The sequence below is a fragment of the Marmota marmota genome, unplaced genomic scaffold (genome assembly GCF_001458135.2).
Source record: "Marmota marmota marmota unplaced genomic scaffold, marMar, whole genome shotgun sequence".
Taxonomy (NCBI): Eukaryota; Metazoa; Chordata; class Mammalia; order Rodentia; family Sciuridae; genus Marmota; species Marmota marmota.
In genome coordinates, this window is record NW_025999869.1 from 4,343,071 (window position 1) to 4,363,803 (window position 20,733).

The 20,733-nt window shown below is 51.5% G+C and overlaps 1 protein-coding gene across 5 annotated transcripts in view; it reads left to right on the plus strand.

Moving 5' to 3' along the window:
- LOC125620413 overlaps positions 1-20,733 on the plus strand; it is a 29,498-nt gene that overhangs the window by 2,387 nt on the left and 6,378 nt on the right. For 3 of the 5 annotated variants that reach the window (XM_048815606.1, XM_048815609.1, XM_048815603.1), the window contains exon 1: positions 18,835-18,976. The exons of the other annotated variants lie outside the window; for them this stretch is intronic. In XM_048815606.1, coding sequence (XP_048671563.1) covers positions 18,836-18,976 — 141 coding nt within the window. In that variant the 5' untranslated portion in view covers position 18,835. Of the gene's footprint in view, positions 1-18,834; positions 18,977-20,733 lie in introns of those variants that run through there. 5 annotated transcript variants of the gene reach the window in all.

Sequence of the window (20,733 nt, forward strand, 5' to 3'; positions counted from 1 at the left end):
TTCCTTCCTTCCTTCCTTCCTTCCTTCCTTCCTTCCTTCCTTCCTTATTATTATTATTATTATTTTTCATTCCTTTCTGTGCTGGGGATTAAACCCAGGGATATTCTACCAGTGGACTACCACCTTAGCCCTTTTTAACTAAAAAAAAATTTTTTTTTTTAAATTTTGAGACAGGGTCTTGCTAAGTTGCTGAGACTGGCCTTGAACTTGCGATCCTCCTGCCCCAGCCGCCCTAGCCACTGGGATTACAGTTGTGCGCCTCTGCACCTGGCAAGGCTTGCTTCTTTATTCTTGAGATGAAGCTACACCAGAGTCCCTAGTGACTAAGCAGGAGCACCACTGTGCACTGGAACAGGCCTTGGATTTTTGAGACAGCTGCATTATTAGTGCCCCTGCTGCTCTTAATCAGGCCTTAGAGGACTCAGCAGCCATTGCCCTGCCATCTCCCACACTGAGCTGGGTGCACCCTGAGGTCAGATGCCTAGTCTTGTTAATTGATGCTTCTGTTACCAAGGTCAGTGTCTTGGCCACATAGTGGGTCCTGGGGAAGTCCACACAGCCAATGAATTAATGCAATCAATGGCACAGGTACACCTGGTAACAGCAGTGCATTACTTACATCTGCTTCTAATTCCTATTAATAACAAATACATACCTCTCTGTAACCCCCCCCCCTTCCCCCAGCACTAGGGCATAAGATTGCAAACTCTATATACTTAAATGACTGGAGACAAAAAGAAATGGCAGGTGCTGGAAACTCCTTTCTTGGCAAGGTCTCTGCAGTGGAGAATAGACAGGCAAAGAGGGCAGGCATTTCCCACAGGGATCTGCCCAGAGGCCCCTGTCAGCAAGAGCCATCAGGGCGCCTGGGAAAATGCACCTTCTGGGCTTCTCTGCAGACCCGCCAAGGCCTAGGAATTTGAATTTGAAGAAGCTGCCCAGGGAAATTGTGAACCCTGAGGACCCTGCTGCAGGGCAGAGCCTTTTCATTGCCTGGTGACTCAGTTGCTAAGTACTGCTGGTGCCTGTCCCTTCCAGGCTGGCTTAGCCTTCTGGCTCAGCCACACCTGGTAAGTGGGAAAGCACAGTCCACTACAACCCATGACAGAGCTCCAGAGGAGCACATGGTACACACCACAGAGGAAGGGGCATGCACACTCACACAGACACACATACATTTAATGCCATGGAGTGACTCAGGGGAAGTCCTTGGAGAAGGGACACTGAGGCTGAGTCCTGGAGCCTGGGGAGGCGATGGCCAAGTGCTAGGGGCAGGGGATGCAGGCTGGTTTGGGGCAGCTGTCTCTCATGGGCTCAGGATGCCCAGGTCCAGGTAGGTATCCTGATTCGAGGTGGGAGAAGTGGCTCCTCCTCCTGGAGGCCTCCACCTCAAGCTCTGGAAACCCAGGATCTGCAGCTGGAACCCTCCATGCCGCCTGCTCCGAGCCAGACTCCCCTGGTCCCAGAGCCCCCCAGGATTGGGCTCCATACCCTGACCCTGGGGCTCCTCTCCATCTGCCTCTTCTTGGGAGCTGCTCAGTACCTGGCACCTTTAGGAGCTCTGCCAGTGTTACAGACCCCAGAGATTATTCACAAGGTGCAAACACCATCCCAGGTGCCGTGGGTCACAGGCTAGACCAACATGGAGGCATACAGGGTCCCCAGCGAGGGGCACCATCCACACCCTCACTGTACCCCTGGGGAGAGGTGGCCCTGTGGCAGGTTTGTAGCACAGTGCCTATACCCACAGTGAGACTTCAAAACCAGAAGAGGGCAATCTGTGTCCCCAGGTGCCCTGTGTCACTTTATATGCTATAAAGAACTGTGCCCAGTGCATGGCACCCAGCCTTCCCGTGTCCCTTGGCTCAAATAATACATACGCATGCACATACATATGCACATACACATGCACACACAATACATGCATACACAGGCATATACATGCCCATGTACACACATGCATGCACTTGCACATATATGTACACACACATGCACATACATACGTACACATAAATATGCACATGTACATGCACATGTACATGCATACACACACATACACACATACATTTTAATGCCATTTTCAGAGGGCAGGGCTGTACATATTCCTTCTATTGATCAACTTGACTCCCTGGTCACTTCCCAGAGGTTCTAAAATGCAAATATCCTTCTGCCTTTCCTACAGTTCCCTAGCTGGGCCTCTCAGGGCTGTTTTATTCACCAAGAGGGCTCTGCCCACCTTGGGTCCCTGGTATCTTCTTTGGAAGTCAGGAAGCATCTTGGGGTGAGGGGGCTGAGGATCTGTGTCACAGGGGCATGAGGTCTCTGTGGTAGCCCTGGGGACTCAGGGGTCTGGGATAGCAGGTCCTGTTGGGGATTAGAGGTTTCTGTCTCCCTGGCTGAGTGACCAGAGCACAGCATTGGGCTGCGACATCTTGGCCCTGACACGTCCTCTTCCATGGCTGATGCAGCCCCTCCCCTGGTCAGCCTGGCTTCAGGGTTCCACCTGTGATGTGGGGACCTGGTTCACAGCATTAGCAGGTGTAGAACGCCGTGCCCTTGGCCCAGCAGAGAGGGATGCTTGACACATGATTTCACTGTGGCTTCCAACGTGGGGCCCTGAGGAGCCAGTTTCACCCTTCCTGGAAGCATCTGTGTTGTAAGACGCTAGCATGGTGCCCAGCGCCAGAACCCAAGGCCCGGGTCCTGGTTCTGCACATGGAAGATCTTGGTAACATCTGGTTCTCAGAGCTCCTCGGTGCCCTCAGCTGCCTGGGTGTCTCCAGTGTCTCCTGTTTCCGGAGCCTTGGATACAGGTCTCGGCTACCCCAGTGACCTTCAGGGCAGCTCATCTCTAACCCCAGAAGGACCAGAGGCTAATCTGCTTACGGGTTGAGATCACAATAGGCTCCAGCCAAGTTTTCTAGTTTCTTAAAACGATAGGGCTTTTATTGTCTTCCCTTCATCCTTTCAACAAAGGTTGAGGGCCTACTATGTGTCAGATGTTCCTCTAGGTGTTAGGCCCACAGCTGCGAACACAACACAGCTTTAGTGTGGGGAGATGAGCAGAGAATAAATGCAGGGGAGGTGGAGGCCGGGCAGGGCCGGAAGGAGACCTGGAGGAGCAGGAGGCTGCTAGAGGGGAGGGGAGGGGGAGGGTCTTTGCTAAATGGGCCCCAAATAGAAAGTCTATTCAAAGAGATGACATTAGAGGACAGACAGAGGGAGGGGTGCTGTCCTGCTCCGGCTTCCCACCCCCTCCGTTCAGCCTCCCTCTAAAGTCGCAGCACAATCAGGTGGCTTTATCATCTTTCAGTGGATATTTCTCTAAATAAAAACCGAACCCTTTTGGCCTGGCATTCAGGATATGGCCCCAAGATACCTACCCTCTGTTGCTGTCACTCTGCAGTCAGTGGCCCATGTTGAAGCGCTCACAGTTCTCCAAGTTCCCCACCCCTGCCCCAGGGGCTCGGTCTCTGCATCCCTCACCACCTGCTGAGACCCCTCCTCCCTCTTATCCATCAGCCCCCGCCCCTCCATGCTGATCTCCTCCTATCACCCACCACACTCTAAAACACAGAGTGCATGGTCTGTATTCTCACTTGTCCCCACCAGACTGTGGCCCCTAGAGAAATTATTTGCCTCCATCCTTAATGCATGACATAGAACCAGACACGCAGTAGGTGTTGAAAGAAGTAATGAATACAGAAACAAATTCGGTTTTGTTCATCTCTGTCACCTTTCTGAGCCCTTTCCAGTGCGGCTCACCTTATTTAGCAAGCAGGGCAGATGGGGCCCTTCTCCCCAGTGTCCTGTCTTCCCATGGTCCCCTTTGGTCTCTTTTCTACTGTCCTTCCTTTGCCTGCCCACACCGTGTCTCCTTCCCCACCCTCCTCCACAGCCCATATCTCCAGTGTGATCTGGGACGTGGGCCCTACAGCTGAAACCAGCCCTCTCTCCTGAGGACCTGCACTTCTCTCTGGGTCCCCAGTTTGAGAGTGGCTGCAGGTCCTGGTTGGCTAGAATGGATTCCGTTTTAACTAGGAGGTGTTTTGTAGGCCAGGTGGAGCCGCCTCGCCACACCTAGGACAAAGGCAGGTGCTGCCCCTCTCCTGGTTGCCATGACCCAGGTCCCCAAAGGGTCACCTGGCTTGAACACACTGGCCGGAGTCTGGGCTTGGACTTGGGATTTCTGGTGGCAGCCTTCAACACACAGCTTGGTTCAACCTCTCACTTGTACCCCTTTGGGTTTTGAACTTCAGAAACTTGAATTCTCGACATGGTGTTTGCTGAATTCCTGGCTCTGCCGTGAACCGGGTGCGCAGACTATCTGATCCTCTGTTTTTTCTCTGAGCCAAGATTCCACTTAGTCATAAATGTTTTCAATCATTTAGCACATAGTTGGCGAAGGTTGGCCCCCTTGCCTGGCTGTAAATCAAGTGTCAACAATGTTCTCTGGAAAGGGCCAGAGAGTAAATATTTTAAGCTTTGTGGCATACCGACTTTGTCACCGCTCTGCAACGCTGCTGCTGCTGCCCAAACGCAGTCACAGGGAATGTGTAAAGGAGCAGGTGAGGCTCTATTCTAGTCAACTACAAAAACAGGCATTAGGTAGACTTTGGCCCATGGCCTGGGGTTTTCTGAGCTCTATTCTAGGCTGTTAATGACTCATGAACCTGAGCCTGTGCCCAGAGCACCACTGTGGTGACTGGGAAGCCTTTAAGTTAAGCGCTTTGAACACCAAATACATTTCTATAACTTTCCCCACTAAGTAACCCCCCGTCTTCTCCTCCCAACCTTGCTTTGTGGAATATATAATGGAGTACATACAGACTGTGTGCAATGTATATGTACATATATTGTAATTTTTCCTGCTGATTTCCCTCTCCAAGGGCTTCTATCAGCTCTCCTCATTTCCCCCTTTACCCTGCCCTGCCTTCCTGATGGCGGTCTCAGGGTTGGCATTTCTTCTGAATTCTTGGGTTATTCCTGGCAGGAACTACAGAAGCGTGATCCTAGCCAGAGGCAGTTTGCTCCACCTGGTCAACCCTGTGGCTGGAGTTGCCCCAAAAGTGGTGGCAGGGGACTTCCTGGAGGGGATTGGTTTGGATTCCAAAGAAAGAGTCATTAAATGCCACAGTGACCATCCGGAGCACCTGTTAGGGGGACTTACTGGCAGTCTTGCAGGGGTCCTTTTGATGGACAGGAAAACCTGGGTGTGTCTACCCCCAGGTCGGGGTATGGGGTTCATTGGGGCTCAGGAATGTGGCTCAGGGCAGGGCTGGTTCCCACGTGTGTGGCCTCATGGTTAACCTCAGTGTTTTCAAGACACACTGTGATCAGCTTTCTCAGGGCCTGGGAATAGTTCAGGCTCCAGCTTGTGGGAAAACAAGCAGCTGGCGTCTGTCAGGATATGAGAAAAAGCAGGGGTGTTGGGGACCCCACGTGCTGACTTCACCCCTCTCCTCTCAATGCTGACCTACCCCAGGTCCAAGGTGCCCCAGGCAATGGGAGAGGAGGAAGGGTCCCCTCTTCACCAACTCCTCGAGGCCAGGGAACCACTCTTCTCTCATCAGAGAGGCAAAAGATGACACGGGGCTGATCTGTGGTCCCTGCAGGCACCTCCAGACCCTCCAGCTCCTCCCTGGAAACCCATCCCCAGGCCCTGGCACTGCTCCCCTGTTCATAGCCCATTTAAAACCCCTTTCTGCGGGGGACTTGTGTGTCATCTCACTTCCTCACTCAGTCCTTCAAAAACATCCAACAGCTGCCTCTTATGTTCTGGGCGTGAGACACACAGGGCTGGTATCCCTACGAACTTCCAGGTCAGAAAAAGTTTCCTGAAAAGGGCCTGTGAGGAGGCCTGGGGCCTGAGCCTAAGCCACTCCATTTTAAAAACTCCAGTTTAACCTGCAGTCTCACCAGGACACCCACAGAGCCCTCCAGTGTGGCCTCAGACAAGTCACGTCCCCTCACCCTGATGAACAGAGTGAAACCCCTCACAGGGTGTCCTTGCCTGGTCAGAGGGAAAGGCGAGAAGATCAGGGTGGAGACCACCAGACCAGATGTTTCTGACCCCAGGGTAAATGATGTCACTGAGAAATCCAGTGGTAGCTGATAAGGATTGAAAGGGGGGTCAAAAGCCCCCAAATTTAGTACAAATAATAGAGCTGATGAACAGGGATTCAGCCAGCCGAAACCAGGATGCACTCGAGCTGGAGAGCCTGATGAGGACCTGACATCCCATCACTTGTCATGGTTCCTGAGCCTCTGCGTGATCCTCACCACTCTCAAACTCTACCGTCTGGTCTGGACCTTGGTGAGAGCCGAAAGTTCTCCCTACAACCCCTTTCTCAACCAGTTGTCCACTCCACCCAGGAAAAGCCTGCCTTGGTTCTGGACCTGGTCACTGCGGTCTGAGTGAGCGTGCATCTGCTGGACATAAAACCTAAGGCTTAAGACTTCCTGGAGGGGATTGGTTTGGATTCCAAAGAAAGAGTCATTAAATGCCACAGTGACCATCTGGAGCACCTGTTAGGGGGTCTTACCGGCAGTCTTGCAGGGGTCCTTTTGATGGACAGAAAGACCTGGGTGTGTCTGCAGAGGGAATGTCTGTCATGAGCCTGTCATGATTAAGTGTGTTTTGCAGTGTTTAGAATTAATCTAGAATTGTTTGCTGTGAATGGATTATGTCTCTTGCAGTGCCTAGCATTAAGGATTGTCATTTTCTTGATTAAGAACCTATAGAGTGAAATTGTATTGAGAAATTTGAGTGAATAAAGCAGTAAAAGGGGCAGAAGTGTGTGGACATTCTTTATTTCTCCCCTTGACTGCATACGTTGCAATTTTGCCCCCTTGTGACAAAGAGCCAAATAGGAAATATTTGCAGCTCCTAGGGCACACAGCCTTTTACTTCTCAAAGCAGTGACAGAGGTTTGAATGGATGGGCGTGGCTGGGTTCCAACAAAACTTTATTTACAAGAACAGGCAGAGAGCAGGATCTGGCCCTAGGGCCCTAGTTCAGCTGTGAAGCACTAGCACTTGTTAAGGGCTTCGTCCCCGTGCTGTGTAGACGCTGCACCTTCTGTGAAACACCAGCACGTGAGATACGAGTACATGACTCCATACGAAAGCAAGGTCATGTGAAGACTTAGGAAAATACAATTGATGGTGAAAAACTAAATAAAATGGCACCCAGCCCTCAAACAGCAGAGGCTAGAGTTTGGTGGAAGCGAGTGCAGCAGATGCCAGTTAAGAAGAGCTGTGTCATCTACACAAGATGAGAGCCAGAGCTCAGAAGCCTTCATAGCAGAGGGGACTCTGGGGTCCTGGAAGGCGAGCGGTGTCCTCGGGAGCAAGGGTGTTCCTAGACCAGGGGACGGTGTGAGTGGAGCCCGGGGAGCCGTCCTGTGGTGACGCACTTGCGCAGGGCTGGAGGAGCAGGCAAGGGGGCCCTGTGGTCCTCTCTTGTGTGCCATGGCCAGGAGTTGGAGCTGCTGTTTCTGGGAAGTAAGGAGTTAAGAAGTGGATGATCACGTTTGTATTGGATATCAGTCTCTCTGGCAGCCGTTAGGTAGGACATTGGAATGAGAGAAACTGAAGGTGGGAAGCTAGCATGGAACTGGGGTGGTCTGGGCCCCTCAGACAGGGACCCGAGGTAAGGGACATGATCTTAGAACACCTCCTCCTCAAATGTCCCTCATATGTGGAGGAAGAGGGGCTAACTTAGAGGATCTCTACGGCTTGTTTGCTTTCTTTCCCCGGGATCCTGGTCGGGGCTCGTTTTCCCTGGGACCTCAGGATGCTGGGGAGGGCTCCAGGGGAAGTTGGGGCCAAGTTAGAGGAGCCCAGAAAATCCCCACCACTTGGCATTCACTGGGGAATTGTACACAAACCTCGGCCGTTAATTTTAGGGTGTTGGTTTCCACGTCTGGGTGTGTTTCTTGGTGTGTAACACAAGCTGGATAAATCGATTCTTTCTTTCTTCTGTTTTCCTTCTTCTCCTGTCGGCCATTGCAATTTGATACCAGCTCTGAAGTCGCCAAATCTAAACAGAAAAAAAATCCTGATCTGACATCTCGTTTCGGAACACACGGAGGTCACTGTGAACCATCTTTCTGAGTCTTGCCAGCAGTGTCCAATGGGACTGGGTCCTCAGGGCCTCTTCCTGCCAGGACTTCATGCTGATCAGCTGGGCACGGACCTTTCATGTGATCTGGCTGAGCGAGGCTCTTGTTCACTTAAAGAAACCTGTAAAGATTCCCCATTAACTTTCATTTTGTTTTGTATGTGATGAAATATACACAACATAAAATTTGCCATTGTAACCATTTTTGAGTGTAAAAGGTATAGCATTGAGAACATGAATGTCCTTCTACAATCATCAGCACCGTCCACCCCCAGAACTCCCCTCTGCACCCATCAAACTGTAGCTTCCTCTTCCTCCCTCTCCCCAGCCCATGGTGTTTCCATTCTACTTCCCATCTCTAGGAATCTGATCCCTCCTGGGACCTCATATCAGTGGAATCGTGTAGTAGCTGTTCTTTTGCTTTCTGGGTTCATCCATGGTGACCCACGGGTCAGGATGTCCTTCCTTCTGAGGTCTGGGTAAGATGCCAGCGTGTGCTTCTATTACAGTTCATCTATTCCCACACCGATGGCACTTGGGTTCTTCTGCCTTCTGGCTGCTGTGGGTGGTGCTTCTGGGGAACCTGGGTGCCACCAAGCTCCCTGAGTCTCTGCTTTCCATATCTAGGGGCGATGCCTTGAGGGAACACTCCATCCTCCCGTATTTCCTTTGTGCTCCTCAGGTGATGGACAGAAGTGTCAGTAGCATAGCAGAGGGGACTCTGGGGTCCTGGAAAGATCATTGAGAGTCCTGGGCTTCTGCACAAGCTGAGCTCTCTGGGTTTGTTTTCCTTCTCTAGAAATTGAACAAACAGTACACACTATTGATTTTATGGGAATAGTGTGGAGATCAAAGGCACTACTAGTGTGTGTGAAGGGCTGGTGAGCTGTGAATCATCTGCCACTCTTGGGTGTGCTGGACCGTGGTTATTTCTGGGGCTATGCCTGACCCTCCACTGGGAGACCTGTGTTTAGACTTTCTTACATGTAGCAGACCAGGGTTTGCGTGGAATTGACTCTGTCATCAATTTCAGGTGGACCCTGATCAGTGCAAGCCTAGCAGCCTAACCAACCCAAGTGGTGCCAGAGGTTTTTTAGGATGGATCATTGAAAAAAATATTTGCAAGGGCTTTTGAGAAGTCTAACACTTCTTATTTTCCCTTGGAGGGAAGGTATGAGAGGATGTAAGATCTGGAACTCAAGCAGCTGTTTTGCTAACTTGAGGTAACACCCAGAGCTTCTGAGAGGTGACAGAACTAATGGGGGCTGAGGATGCTGTTAATATCACCAAAGGACAAACGATGAGACAGGAAGCCCTGTCTAAACTGCTAGGAGGATATTAGCTGTTCCCCTAGACTTTTGAGTTAAGTAAACCAATGGCTTCCCCTTACTATTTAATCCCTTTTGAGCCAGATTTGATGGGACTCACTTTTTCTCTCACTATCTGATTAACTCTCTCCTGAAGATCTGGTCACCTCACTGATCCCAACTCATACTGCAGGTTTCTCTGGACGACTTCTTTCTTATCAAGTTCTGGCAACAGCATCATAGCATCTAAAAAGCAGAAAGGGGCCTCAGTGTTCTTTGATTCAAGGGGGTTTGGGTGTTTTTAATAAAAAATAATTTTTATTTCCAAAAAATAAATCTTGCCAAGATCCCAGCACATGAGGCAGGTAAACATGAAGCTGGCACTGAGGTATAGGGGAGCCCGAGACATCTGGCCCCCTGAGACATCTTCAAGCACCGTTAAGACAGACTTTAAAGACAGCTCACCAAGTGTGTCACTCCTAAGTTGACCTACGTGTCTAAGGTCACAGAGCTTGTTAGGTCTACCAGCTCCCACTGGGTGCTCTTTCCACTGAGGCACAGTCTCCTCCAGCCTTTGTGGTTTGTGTTAGTGGGGCCTTTGTGACATCCAGCCATTCTCTCTGCTGCATGGGGCTGGGGGTGTGTGCTGCATTAGCATTCTCAGGTGCATTAGTCAACTTGGGCTGCTATAACAAAATATCCTAGACCAGCTAGCTTAAACCACATTTTATTGTCGTATGAAGACTGGGAAGACCAAGGTGAAGCTGCTGGGTGACTCCGTGCCTGTTGGATGCTGGGGACACCGTTGGGCATGGCTTGTCTTGCTGTATTCAGCAGGGGAAGCCCCTGGACTTGCTAATCATGTGATGATAAGATGTCCCAGGCCTGGCAGGTGGTCTCTAAGCTGGCGTGTCCCTGGTAGATAATGCAGGGAAGTCACTGGGACAATATCCAGTCATCAGGGCAGTTGCAGGGTTACTGAGGATGCTAGACAGGTTCCAGTGGGCAGCGGGCCCCAAGAGCCCCAGGCCTTGTCCCTGGGACACTGAGTCCAGGCTGGGAGCCTGAGCAGCCAGTAAGAATGATGATGGCCATTCTGAGCTCGGTGCCAGTGGCCCTGTGGAGCTGCCACATGCCATTCCTGGGCTCAGTCACATGGTCTCCTGCCTGGTCCACGTCAGCCTCCTCCCCGCTGCTTCTACCCAGTGGTCACTTGGTGCAATCTCGTATTTTCTATCCCAGCTTGTTCCTTCTCTTTATCCTGCTTTTCTCCTCCCCCCATGTCTCATCCTCTACCCTTCATAATTAAGTGACTTATTATGCTTTTTACTGCCTGTTGGTCTCCTCTTACAGAAAGCGTGCTTCGTGTGGGCAGGTGCACTGAACAAGCTGGAGAGTTAGCTCAGGCTTTGCGTAAAAGCTGTCTGTGAAATGCAAGTGCATCTTGTGTTGTGGAGACTTGGGTGCATCCCCAGGAGAGCTCATTTCTCTATGTAACGTTTCCAAACGCCGAAAAAATATCTGAAATCTGAAACATCCCTGGTCTCAAGCATTTCAAATTGAGGATACTCGACCCATGAGTACATTTTGTTGAACAAATCACAGCCACTCCCTGAGGGTGGCATTTTGGGCTTCCTGTCTTAGGACACAGAGCCAGGGAGGTGGGATGCCGTGCCCAGAGTCACACGGCTGATGAGGCTGACGGTCACCTCAGCATTCCTTTACCGCCTCTGGGCCCCCGCTGCTGCTTCACGACTGGACTCTCAGCCCCATGGGTTGCTTCTGTGTCCTTCCATCAAACTCTCTTCCAAATTGAGGTGAGACGGATGCCTTGGCTAAGGAGCTCTGCCCAGGTAGAGCTGGAAGAGAAGAAGCTTTGCTAACTTTTCTCAGGTTCCAGTGTGAAGAGATTAAGGACACCTGGACTAGGGTGGTGCATTAGTCAGTTTTCCATCACTGTGACCAAGACACCTGACAAGAACAAAACAGGAGGAGAGGTGTGAGTGCAGAGTTTCCGAGGTTCGGCCCACGGTCGCTGACGCATTGCTCTGGGCCTGAATAAGGAGAACCGCATGGCGGAAGGACATGGCCCAGGAAAGCTGCTCATCTTACGGCAGTAGGAAGTCAAGAAAGCCAGGAGCCAGGGACAGAATATATCAGCCCCAAGGGCACACTCCCAGTGATCGACTTCCACCAGTAACATCTCACAGTTACCACCCCAGGATCCAAATGATCAGTCCATCAAATGGATTAATCTACTTATTAGTTTATGACCATAATCCAATCATCTCACCTCTGAACATTCCTGTATCAAGTAATGAGATTTTGGGGGGATACCTCATGTCCAAACCAGAGTGGGTGGGGAGGAAAGGGGAGCCGGGCGGGTAGGTGGCAGGGAGGTGATTTGGCACAGGGTCTCAGCTCCCAAGAAGCAGCTAATCCCAGGAGGTAGAGACTAGACCAAGCCCATTTCTGCTGGAGGCTTCTGGCTTGCTCTGCCCTGGATACTAGCGATGCGTCCCTCCAGCCCAGCTGAGAACCTGTTTCTTGTGCGTCCTCTGTGCAGGTGTGTCAGACAGTGGCCTTGCCAGGTCTCTGTCTGGATGACCCCAGACCTGCTGCCCTGTTGCTGGCTGCCTTTCTCCAAGTAGCCGGCATCCTCTCCTGGGATCCTAATGAGGGGCCCAGGTCTCCAGCGAGCCCCTTCTAGCATGGCCCCAAATGACTCCTCCCCTTCTCCCCACTCCCCTGCTCTGCCACACCCAACGTGCCGTGCCTGTCCCACCTCTCTGGTGACACCCCACCAGCTACCTCCCTGAAAGGCTCATCCTTTCCTTCCCCAGCCACTGAACAGCTTCGAATTCTTCAAGAGCCAGACTCAGGGATGGCCTGTCTGGGAGGCCTTTCTGCTCGCTGACAGACGCGTGCACACACACGTACACAATCCTCTGTACACACACCTTACACGTATGTCCACACACACACACAAAGGCACATATACACATGGACTATGCAGTCTTCACATACACACAAAGACACATGTGTACACATCCCATGCCCCACTCACACAGTCACACACCCGTAACATAGGCACGTATATCCACAGCCCCTGCACGTGCACACACACCTGTGTTCCCTCTCAGGTGCCCCTCGCTAGTCAGACACATTGAGGTGCCCGTCCCCCACCATCCACACTCCCACAGTTGCCTGCGTGACAGCAGCAGGTCACTCTGCCTCTGTGCTCTGTGGCATGCTGGGCACGGCTCTTCTCCAGCACCCTCTTCTGGGTCGTGGTATGTTCATTCTCCAATCCTCTCTTTGACTAAGAGCCTGTCTCAGCTGCAGGCCGACGTGGTGCCTGGCACACAGAGGGATGGAAGATGATTGGGAGGTGTGTGCGTGAACTGAAGTGAGCTCATGCATGATGGGTGGGTAAAGAGACCCCTGGAAATGATTCAGGCAGGTGTCCCCCCAGGAGTGGGCAACCCTGGCTGCGGTAGGGTTGGGTTGCTCAAAGGAAGCTTTATCTTGAATACCCAGAATCACCAAATGGAAAAGAAACAAAACAACAAAACAGGTGACTGTCCTGTGCACCCTTGGCCAAGAACCCCTGGTCAAGAGCACCATCCCAGGGGAAGCAGATGGATCCAGGTCACGCAGCAGAGCCGGCACTTGAGCCCTGGGTGGCTGTGTTGACTGAGCCTGCATCAATGGAGCTCACGTGTGCAGGCTCATGATCCCAACAGCACCAGAGACAGGAAGAGGAAGAGGAGGATCGTCTGCAAGGATTGGTGGGGGTGGGAATCCGTGTCTTTGGGGAGGTTATGGATAGAGAGCAGTTGTTTTTAATTGGAGGTGATTTTGTGCCCCCAGAAGACATATGGCAACCGATGTCTAGTCTAAACACATGTTTTGTCTTAGAGGCTTTGGGGAGAAGCGGAGAGAGATGCAAGCACCTTACAATGCATGGACAAAAACGTCAACGATGCCATCATGGAGAACCTCTGACATGGAGAAGGGAATGTGGGCTTTCGGAAGAGGTCTGAACCCAGCTCTGCTATTTCCCAAATGTGTGGCCCTCGACATGGACATGGCTTGGAACTTTGATCTTTTCAGTTGCAGAAGGGGATAATTATGCCAACGACACTGGGCCATTGGGAGGGTTGCAATGCAAAAGCAGCCTCCTCAATCACAGGACACACAGAAGGCGCTTAATAAACAGCCTCCTTCCCAAACCAGCCTTCAGAACCCACGGCAGACAACCTCTGCTTCTCTTCTGCCAGAACCATGCAGCGTCTTCCTGCTCTCTTGGTTACAGAAGTATCTCTGCTCTGCTGGGCCTTGCCGTCTTCCGGTTTTGGAACTGTATCAGAGTGTGAGATGGGGTTCCGAGTCTCTCATCTCCAATCCCCCCACTTTGAATGTACACATCTTTCTGCTTTGAAGATATGCACTGTGTGTGTGTGTATGTGTGTGCATGCAGGTGTGTGCTTGTACTTGTGAGTGTGCTCACGCATATCTGCACACTTTCCTCTCTTTTCTGATTAGGTTTGCAGCAAGAAGATGGAAGGGCAGTCCTGATTTGGAGGCACAACATTTTTATCTTTTGATGAATCTGAACCCACACCCTTAGGTATCTTCATGATCTAAAATAATTAGGAATCCCCCCCATCTTTCCCAGGATGGCACTGTCTGGCTCCAGCTTTCAGAGACATCTTCCTTTCTTGTTTGGACAGAAAAATGTCATGGAACTTCAAAGAGGGATCTTGAGGGATGCTTCCCAGGCCCAAGCACCTGGGTGCATTGAAGCTGTCCTGCTGGTCTCAGGGGTTCGGTGCCCCTTGCAGGCTGCCTGGAGAGCTGTCAGAGAGCCCAGGCTCAGAAGAGAGGTCTGGTGGGAAGTTACTAAGTCAGCCTTCTTTCCACCTGCAGAGAGCTGAACTCTTCTCTGCACCACAAATCCATTCCGTGACCCAGAATCTGCACAGCGGTCTCTTTAATAGCTGTGGAGACCCGGCAGTCCAGACCCTGTGCTCCGCTTGCTCTTGGGCCCTGGAGCACGACTTCTGGGCCCTGGTTGAAGAACTTCTGGTTGGCAGCAGCTGCTGGAGGCCGAGCAGACCACACACAGCTCCCTTTCTCCAGCTGCTGTTTTGGGCAAGGCTGGGCAGCAGGGCCTGGGTGCTTGCCCTGCCTGCCTGGTGCCTGCTGTTTCCCCACCTGCGTAGGCTCTCCCCCTGCCATGGACAGATCCTTCCATGGCTCCCAGGAGGCCTGCAGGCTTAAGGACCCAGCCATCCCTTCCTGTGACCTGCCCTGGCCAGTGAGTAGCTTCAGAAGCTCCTTGAAGGCAAAACAAGAAATGCCCCCACAGAACGATTTTCTAGCAATTTCTGGGGTCAATCTGTCTTCAGGCCAAAGGGACACTCACTGAACTCGGATGGATGGAAGAGATCGTCTCTGATCCTCAAAGGCCAGCTCCTCTAGGAAGTGGCCAACACACCCACCAACTGCAATGCCCACTTCTCCCTGTTGGTGTCTTTAAAAAGCACCCACCTTGATCATCTTGCTCCGCGTGCTCCCATCCACCACAGGCTGCTGCTCTACCCAGTTCTCTTTCTAAGACGCAGAGCCCACCGTGCTATTCTCTTCCTTGAAAGCCACTAATGGCTCCCATCGCCGTGGTAGGAAGCCCTAAATTCCACCTTCTTCCATTCCCCTGGTCTCCCTCCCACTGCCTTCCCAGCTTTGGTCCCTCTGTGAGCTCATTTTACGCCGCCCCAGGCCCCAGACAAAGCCACTTGCCCCTTCCGTACCGCCTTTGGCTTTGCTCCTCTGCTTCTTTCTCCTGCCGGACCCTTCCTTTCCCAGCACCCCCACGAAGCTTCCCCGTCCTCCACATCCCACCCTAGGTGCCTCTTCCTTCCCTGAACCTCCTATTGGGATGACTCTCTGTCCCACAACACGGCCAAGTGGGACTGAATGGTTGCATATTTATCTCCCCCATATCAAAAGCTCTTTGAAATCAGAGACTGATTTATTAACCATCCCATAGCCCCTCTCCCCTTTCCTAGTATCCACGCGCTTGGCATAGACAAGGGATCAAATAAACTCGGAATTAGAGCGTTTGCTGTAAACTCTTTTAGAAGCCACCAAGGACGAGAGATGGGGCTGCCGTCTTGATGACAGAAACCCAGGCGGAGAGGGGTGGAGCAGAGCCATCAGCTTGGAGACCCGTCAAGAAAGACGCGGGGCCTCCCGGGAGAGCCGGCCCACATGGCTGGAGGCCCGTCCCAGATGAGGCCCCATGTTTTCCTCTTTGCCAGGTGGCCTCTCTCCTCAGCCTGTCCTCGGCTCTCTAGCTCCCATCTCTGGCTGTTCTCCAGGGGGAACTTATGTCTGTAATGGTGGAATAATTAGCTCCCCATCCTGGCATGCATTAACCTTGAATTGATGGTGTCAGCTAATGAGAGAGAGGGAGCAGGGGTGCCCAGGAATTATGGCGCCTCTGACTGCACTCGTCTCTCCAGGGCCCGGCCTGAGCCGAGAGATGGTGCACATTTTTCCACTCCCAGGTGAGAGACATCATTACGGGTTTTCCCAGGTCCCACGTCTGACACCAGTCATCTCTGTTTTAGTCAGATCTTTTCTCTTCAGATAAATTAAACAATATATTTATTCCCACAAAGATGTCTTTACCTGTGGATTTCTGGTTGCCCTGGTAACAGGGATACTCCAATCACAACCCTCACTGTGTGAGCCAGACAAGCTCTTTGGCGCACGTGAGTCTCTGTTTCCTTGTCCACAGTATCCATCTCATAGGGCTGTTTTGCAGATCAGCCTAATATGGGTGGAGACTCATTCCAAAATGTGAGGCGTTAGGGTTGCCTTTGGTCCAGGTGAGCACTTTGATACCGGACTCCCTTCTGGGCCTCAGTTTTTCTTTTTGTAAAATAGGGAGTGGGATTTGGCCATCAGTAATTCTCAAGGGGGTTGCCAAGGTGGGATGGTCCTTAGTCCCCCTGCACCATGACCAGTTTCCTATCACCTAAAATCTCACTTCATTTGTTCCCCTCCATGACACAAAGGTTTTTATAATAATAGTCATGATGGTCCTAGAAGAATGACCAGAGCAGCGACTTCTCTTGGGTTTACAGGTAAAGCTTCTTGCTGCCAGTGGGTGAAGTCATCGCTCCGTCACCAGCTCCTTCCTGGATGGTTTTTGTCTTGGCAACCAAAGTTTCAGCTCCTGTGATGGTTCTTTCATTGGCATCATACTTTCCAGTTTATGAGCCTTTCATTTTATATGGCGTAATTCTCACCTCCCATAACCCCACAGGAAGATGGGAGTAGGCATCACTAGCCCATTCTACAGATGGGAATGTCCATTCATTTGCCCATCCATCCATCTGCAGGACTTTCTGGGATGCACTTTGTACTAGCTGCTGTGGCTCAGAGGCTTGGTGTGTGTGGCTGAGGTGTCACTGCTCCAAGTGGAGGCTCTGGATCAAGGTTAGAGGCCCACCCAGTGCTGGGTTCAGTCGGTCCTGGACCCCATATGGCGCCCCCTGCAGTCTGCTCCCATTACTACCCCTCATTCTCAGCGCAAAGGACCACACGTGATGACTGTTTCCAAGAGAGCCTGCCTGTCCTGACTCCCTCTTTGGGTTCACAGTTCAGCCCTAGGCACTGGGTGAATTGCTACCTGCCCTTGAAGCCCCAGCGCTTCTTCTTTTAAACTTCCACCATCTTGCCCTTCTCTCCTGCAGCTTACTTCACATGCGCCAAAGTAAGTGCCAGCACCACACTTCAGATTCATCTCTGCAGCCACATCGATCACCTTATATTGCAATGATCCGCATACATCTCTGACTGTCTATACCCATGCTGTCTCTACACCTCCTCACAGAGCCACTCATGGGAAGTTGAAGAGGTCGGACTCTTCATACCATCCCTGAATCCCAAGTCCAGGTCCAAGGTCTGGCCTGGACTCCGTAGATGTTGAATGAATGAAGCTTTTTTTAACTGACCATTCCCCTCCTTGAGTAATGTTGGGTTACTCCTTGAGTAATCTCACGTTCTTGGGTGAAGTTCAATGAGGAAGGGGACAGGGAGAGAGGACCATGGTGGGAGGGCGTTGGTAAGAGTGGACGCTGGATTCCAGGCCGGCGCTTCTGATCTGGGGATAGGCTGTTTCGACACCCACACCTCTTGCCCATAGCTCCTCCATAGCTACAAACGGCTGGAGGGGGAGCTGCCTTCCTGACCGGCCGTACTCTCTCCCTCCATGGACGTGGAGTCACAAAGTCAGAAAGGCAAAAAGCAGCCAGGTGACTTCTTAGAGGAAATCGGGAGGAATTCAAGGTGACTGTGCCTGGTGTCAGGCTAATTGTCATCCCCATGTGCGGCTCATCAACTGTCCCAAAGTTCAACTAACTCACCCAAGTCCACACAGCTGGACACAGTCTCCAGGAGGAGACTTGACCTGAGGCCTCCGGACCCTCACTGAAGGCCAGGTTCTGGTTGAGTGAATGCAGAGAAAGATCTAGAGGAAATCCGGCCCTGTGAGGTGGTGATGTGAGGCCGCTACAGGTGCAGGGAACAGTGGCTGACACCAGGCTCTACCTAGTTCCCCACAGAAGGGTCTTAGTGCCAAAGAAAAAAATTACCCTGTGATGCTTATTGGAGCACAGGGCTGGCTTTATGCAGGATCATGGTGATGGACACAGGGACCATAGCAATGGGATTTTGCAATGAAGGACAGTGGCTGGACTCAGCTTTGAATACATCCTGGGAAAATGAAAGTTTATAGCCAGGCAGCAGGGGACAGTGGGTGGAAAGTGACTAAGAGGAAATGGCAGGGGTCGGGGGATTCTGGCTAAACCAACCGAACAGGATTCTTGCCTAAAACAGACATCTGTGATCAGACATCCCCCAGGGATGGTGGAATGGGAGGGCAGGTCTGGAGGGTGATCAGATAGCAAGGGAGGGGGAATTCCTGCTGAGACTGGAGGTCATCAGGAAGTCCCCAGAAGGGCCTAGGAGAAGGTTCAGGAGCATGATGAGATTTTGGGTCAAGCAAAGAATCTTTGTCATTCCATTAAAAATAAATAAATAAAAAGGTTGGGAGGTGAGAAAGGAAGGGTGTGGAGGAGGCTGTGTAGACCCTGGAGGTGACATAGGTGGACTGCTTCGAGTTGTCAGGGTGACCTCACCTGCAGATTGTCACTCAGCTCAAGAAAACCAGGAAGTGGGGGCTGTCACAATCGTTTATCCTGAAGGGACACCAGGAAGGGTGGTGGCAGATGGGAACCAGTGGCGATCATCTGGAGGGTCCTTGAAGCCAAAGCTCCAAGGCTCTTGTGAGGGACAGGGTTACTATGGGTGGGGTGTGTGTGCGCACATGTGCGGGGGTGGAGGCTATGCTCTGTGCACTGTGGTCATGGTGTCACCTGCAGGAAATCTTCCACCTCAGCTAGCTCCTATTCCATCTGACCATTTGGGCCACGTCTCCTCACCCCTGTTTGACCGGCTCTTGGACAAGGTAATTCATTTCATTTTCTCATGAGTCATGTTGTAGAAAAGAATCTCTGGTTTTAGGGACAGTGATTCATCTGGGAGCTGACAAAAGGCCAGGGGACAGAGGCGGTCACCTGAACACAGGTGGCCAGCTCCCTCTCTCCCTCCTTAGTCATGCCCAGCTGACTCCTACCAGGAGCCCAGCCTCATGCTGACTGCAGGGGACTCACCAATATGGTGGGGAAGAGCTCCTTAGAGAGGCTCATGGTGCACAGAGGAGAGAGAAGTGCCAGGGATGCAGCGAGGTTTCATTTTTATAACAAAATACCCAGGGATGATGAGTACTTAGGAAGGCATGGATTTAGCTCACAGGTTGAGGGTCCAAAGTCCAAACAGTGGCTGTTGGATCTGATGAGAGTCCCTGGGCTGTATCACCTCATGGAGGGTGGCAGCCCAGCAGTAAGAGCAGGGTTGGCAGGACAGACCGCACAGTAGGACTGAAAGCCAAGCCAAGTCAGGGAAGTCTTGCGACCTCCCACCAGTCTCTATTGCCTCTCAACCATCACCCCGGGGACCCAACACAAGGGTCCTTAGGAGACACGCTCAACCCATTTCTAAATCATAGCATTCCATCATAGGAAAAGGAGCGGAAAGAAGTGGGAGAGAGGGTGGAGCCACCTGGGGACGGGGAAGACCCATGAGGGAGGCAGCAACTGGACTGGCTCTGGAGGGCTCAGAGCAGGGGTGTCAGGACAGGGACCTGGCTCACATTTTCTGAAGCCGACCTGGGGAGTTTTATCAGACAGTGGAGATTCAAGCAGGGAGCCGCCCACCTGGGGCATTGAGGTGAAGATATGGAATAATCCAGATGTCACATGGTTGGTGCCTGGAGATGCAGTAAGATTCAGGTGGGAAAAAATCTCTGCTGGGGCTGCAGACCAGCTGGGGTCCCCGCCTCGCTGTCAGCTCTGCAGATTTGGTGAGGAGGTGCAGACCACTTGATGGCTGTAGCTCCTCAGCTGGCAGGAAGAGCAGAGCAGAAAGCACACCCTGTCCCTTTAAGGACAACAGGCATAACTCACAGGAATAGGTCGTTCTCAAGCTAATAAGAAGAGGTAGATGCACACTCCTTGAGTTTAGAGTTAAATTTGAATAAACAATGAACACGTTTTAGTATGTCCCTAATATTGCATTATTCAGTGCTTGTCTGAAATTGAAGTTTTCCTGGGCGTCCTGGGTTTTACAGGACAACTCGACTCCCAGCACAAGGAAAATGGCCCTGTGTGCATTTCCTCTGACCACAGACAGCAATTGCTTACACTTGCTTTTGCTCTGATGCTCTGCTTGAATTTGTTGAAATGATGGGTCAAAATACATGTGTCCAGAGAATTCAGATGTCTGCATTTCTAGAACAACATGGGAAATGGAACCCTAGTGTCAGTATTTCTGATGATAAATCATAAGGATCGTGCCTGACACCAGTGTCTTCTAGCTGAGGAGACAGAGCCGATCTGAAAAGCACCAACCAGCCACTGGCTTCTGTCCCGAGTCCCTGTCATTAAGCACCTTCACTTTTCCGTGGGTTCTTTGGTGTTTGTAACCATTATGGTTAATGTGTAATTAAACTCTGGAAAACACCTGCTTGAGGCCAGAGCCTGTCTCTGCTCTATAAACAGTAATTTACTGATTGAGTCATTTACTGTACATACCAGAGAGAGGGGCCACCCTCACCCCCGTATAATTCAGAATAAGGTAACCCCATAAGAGTTACAGAATAAAATT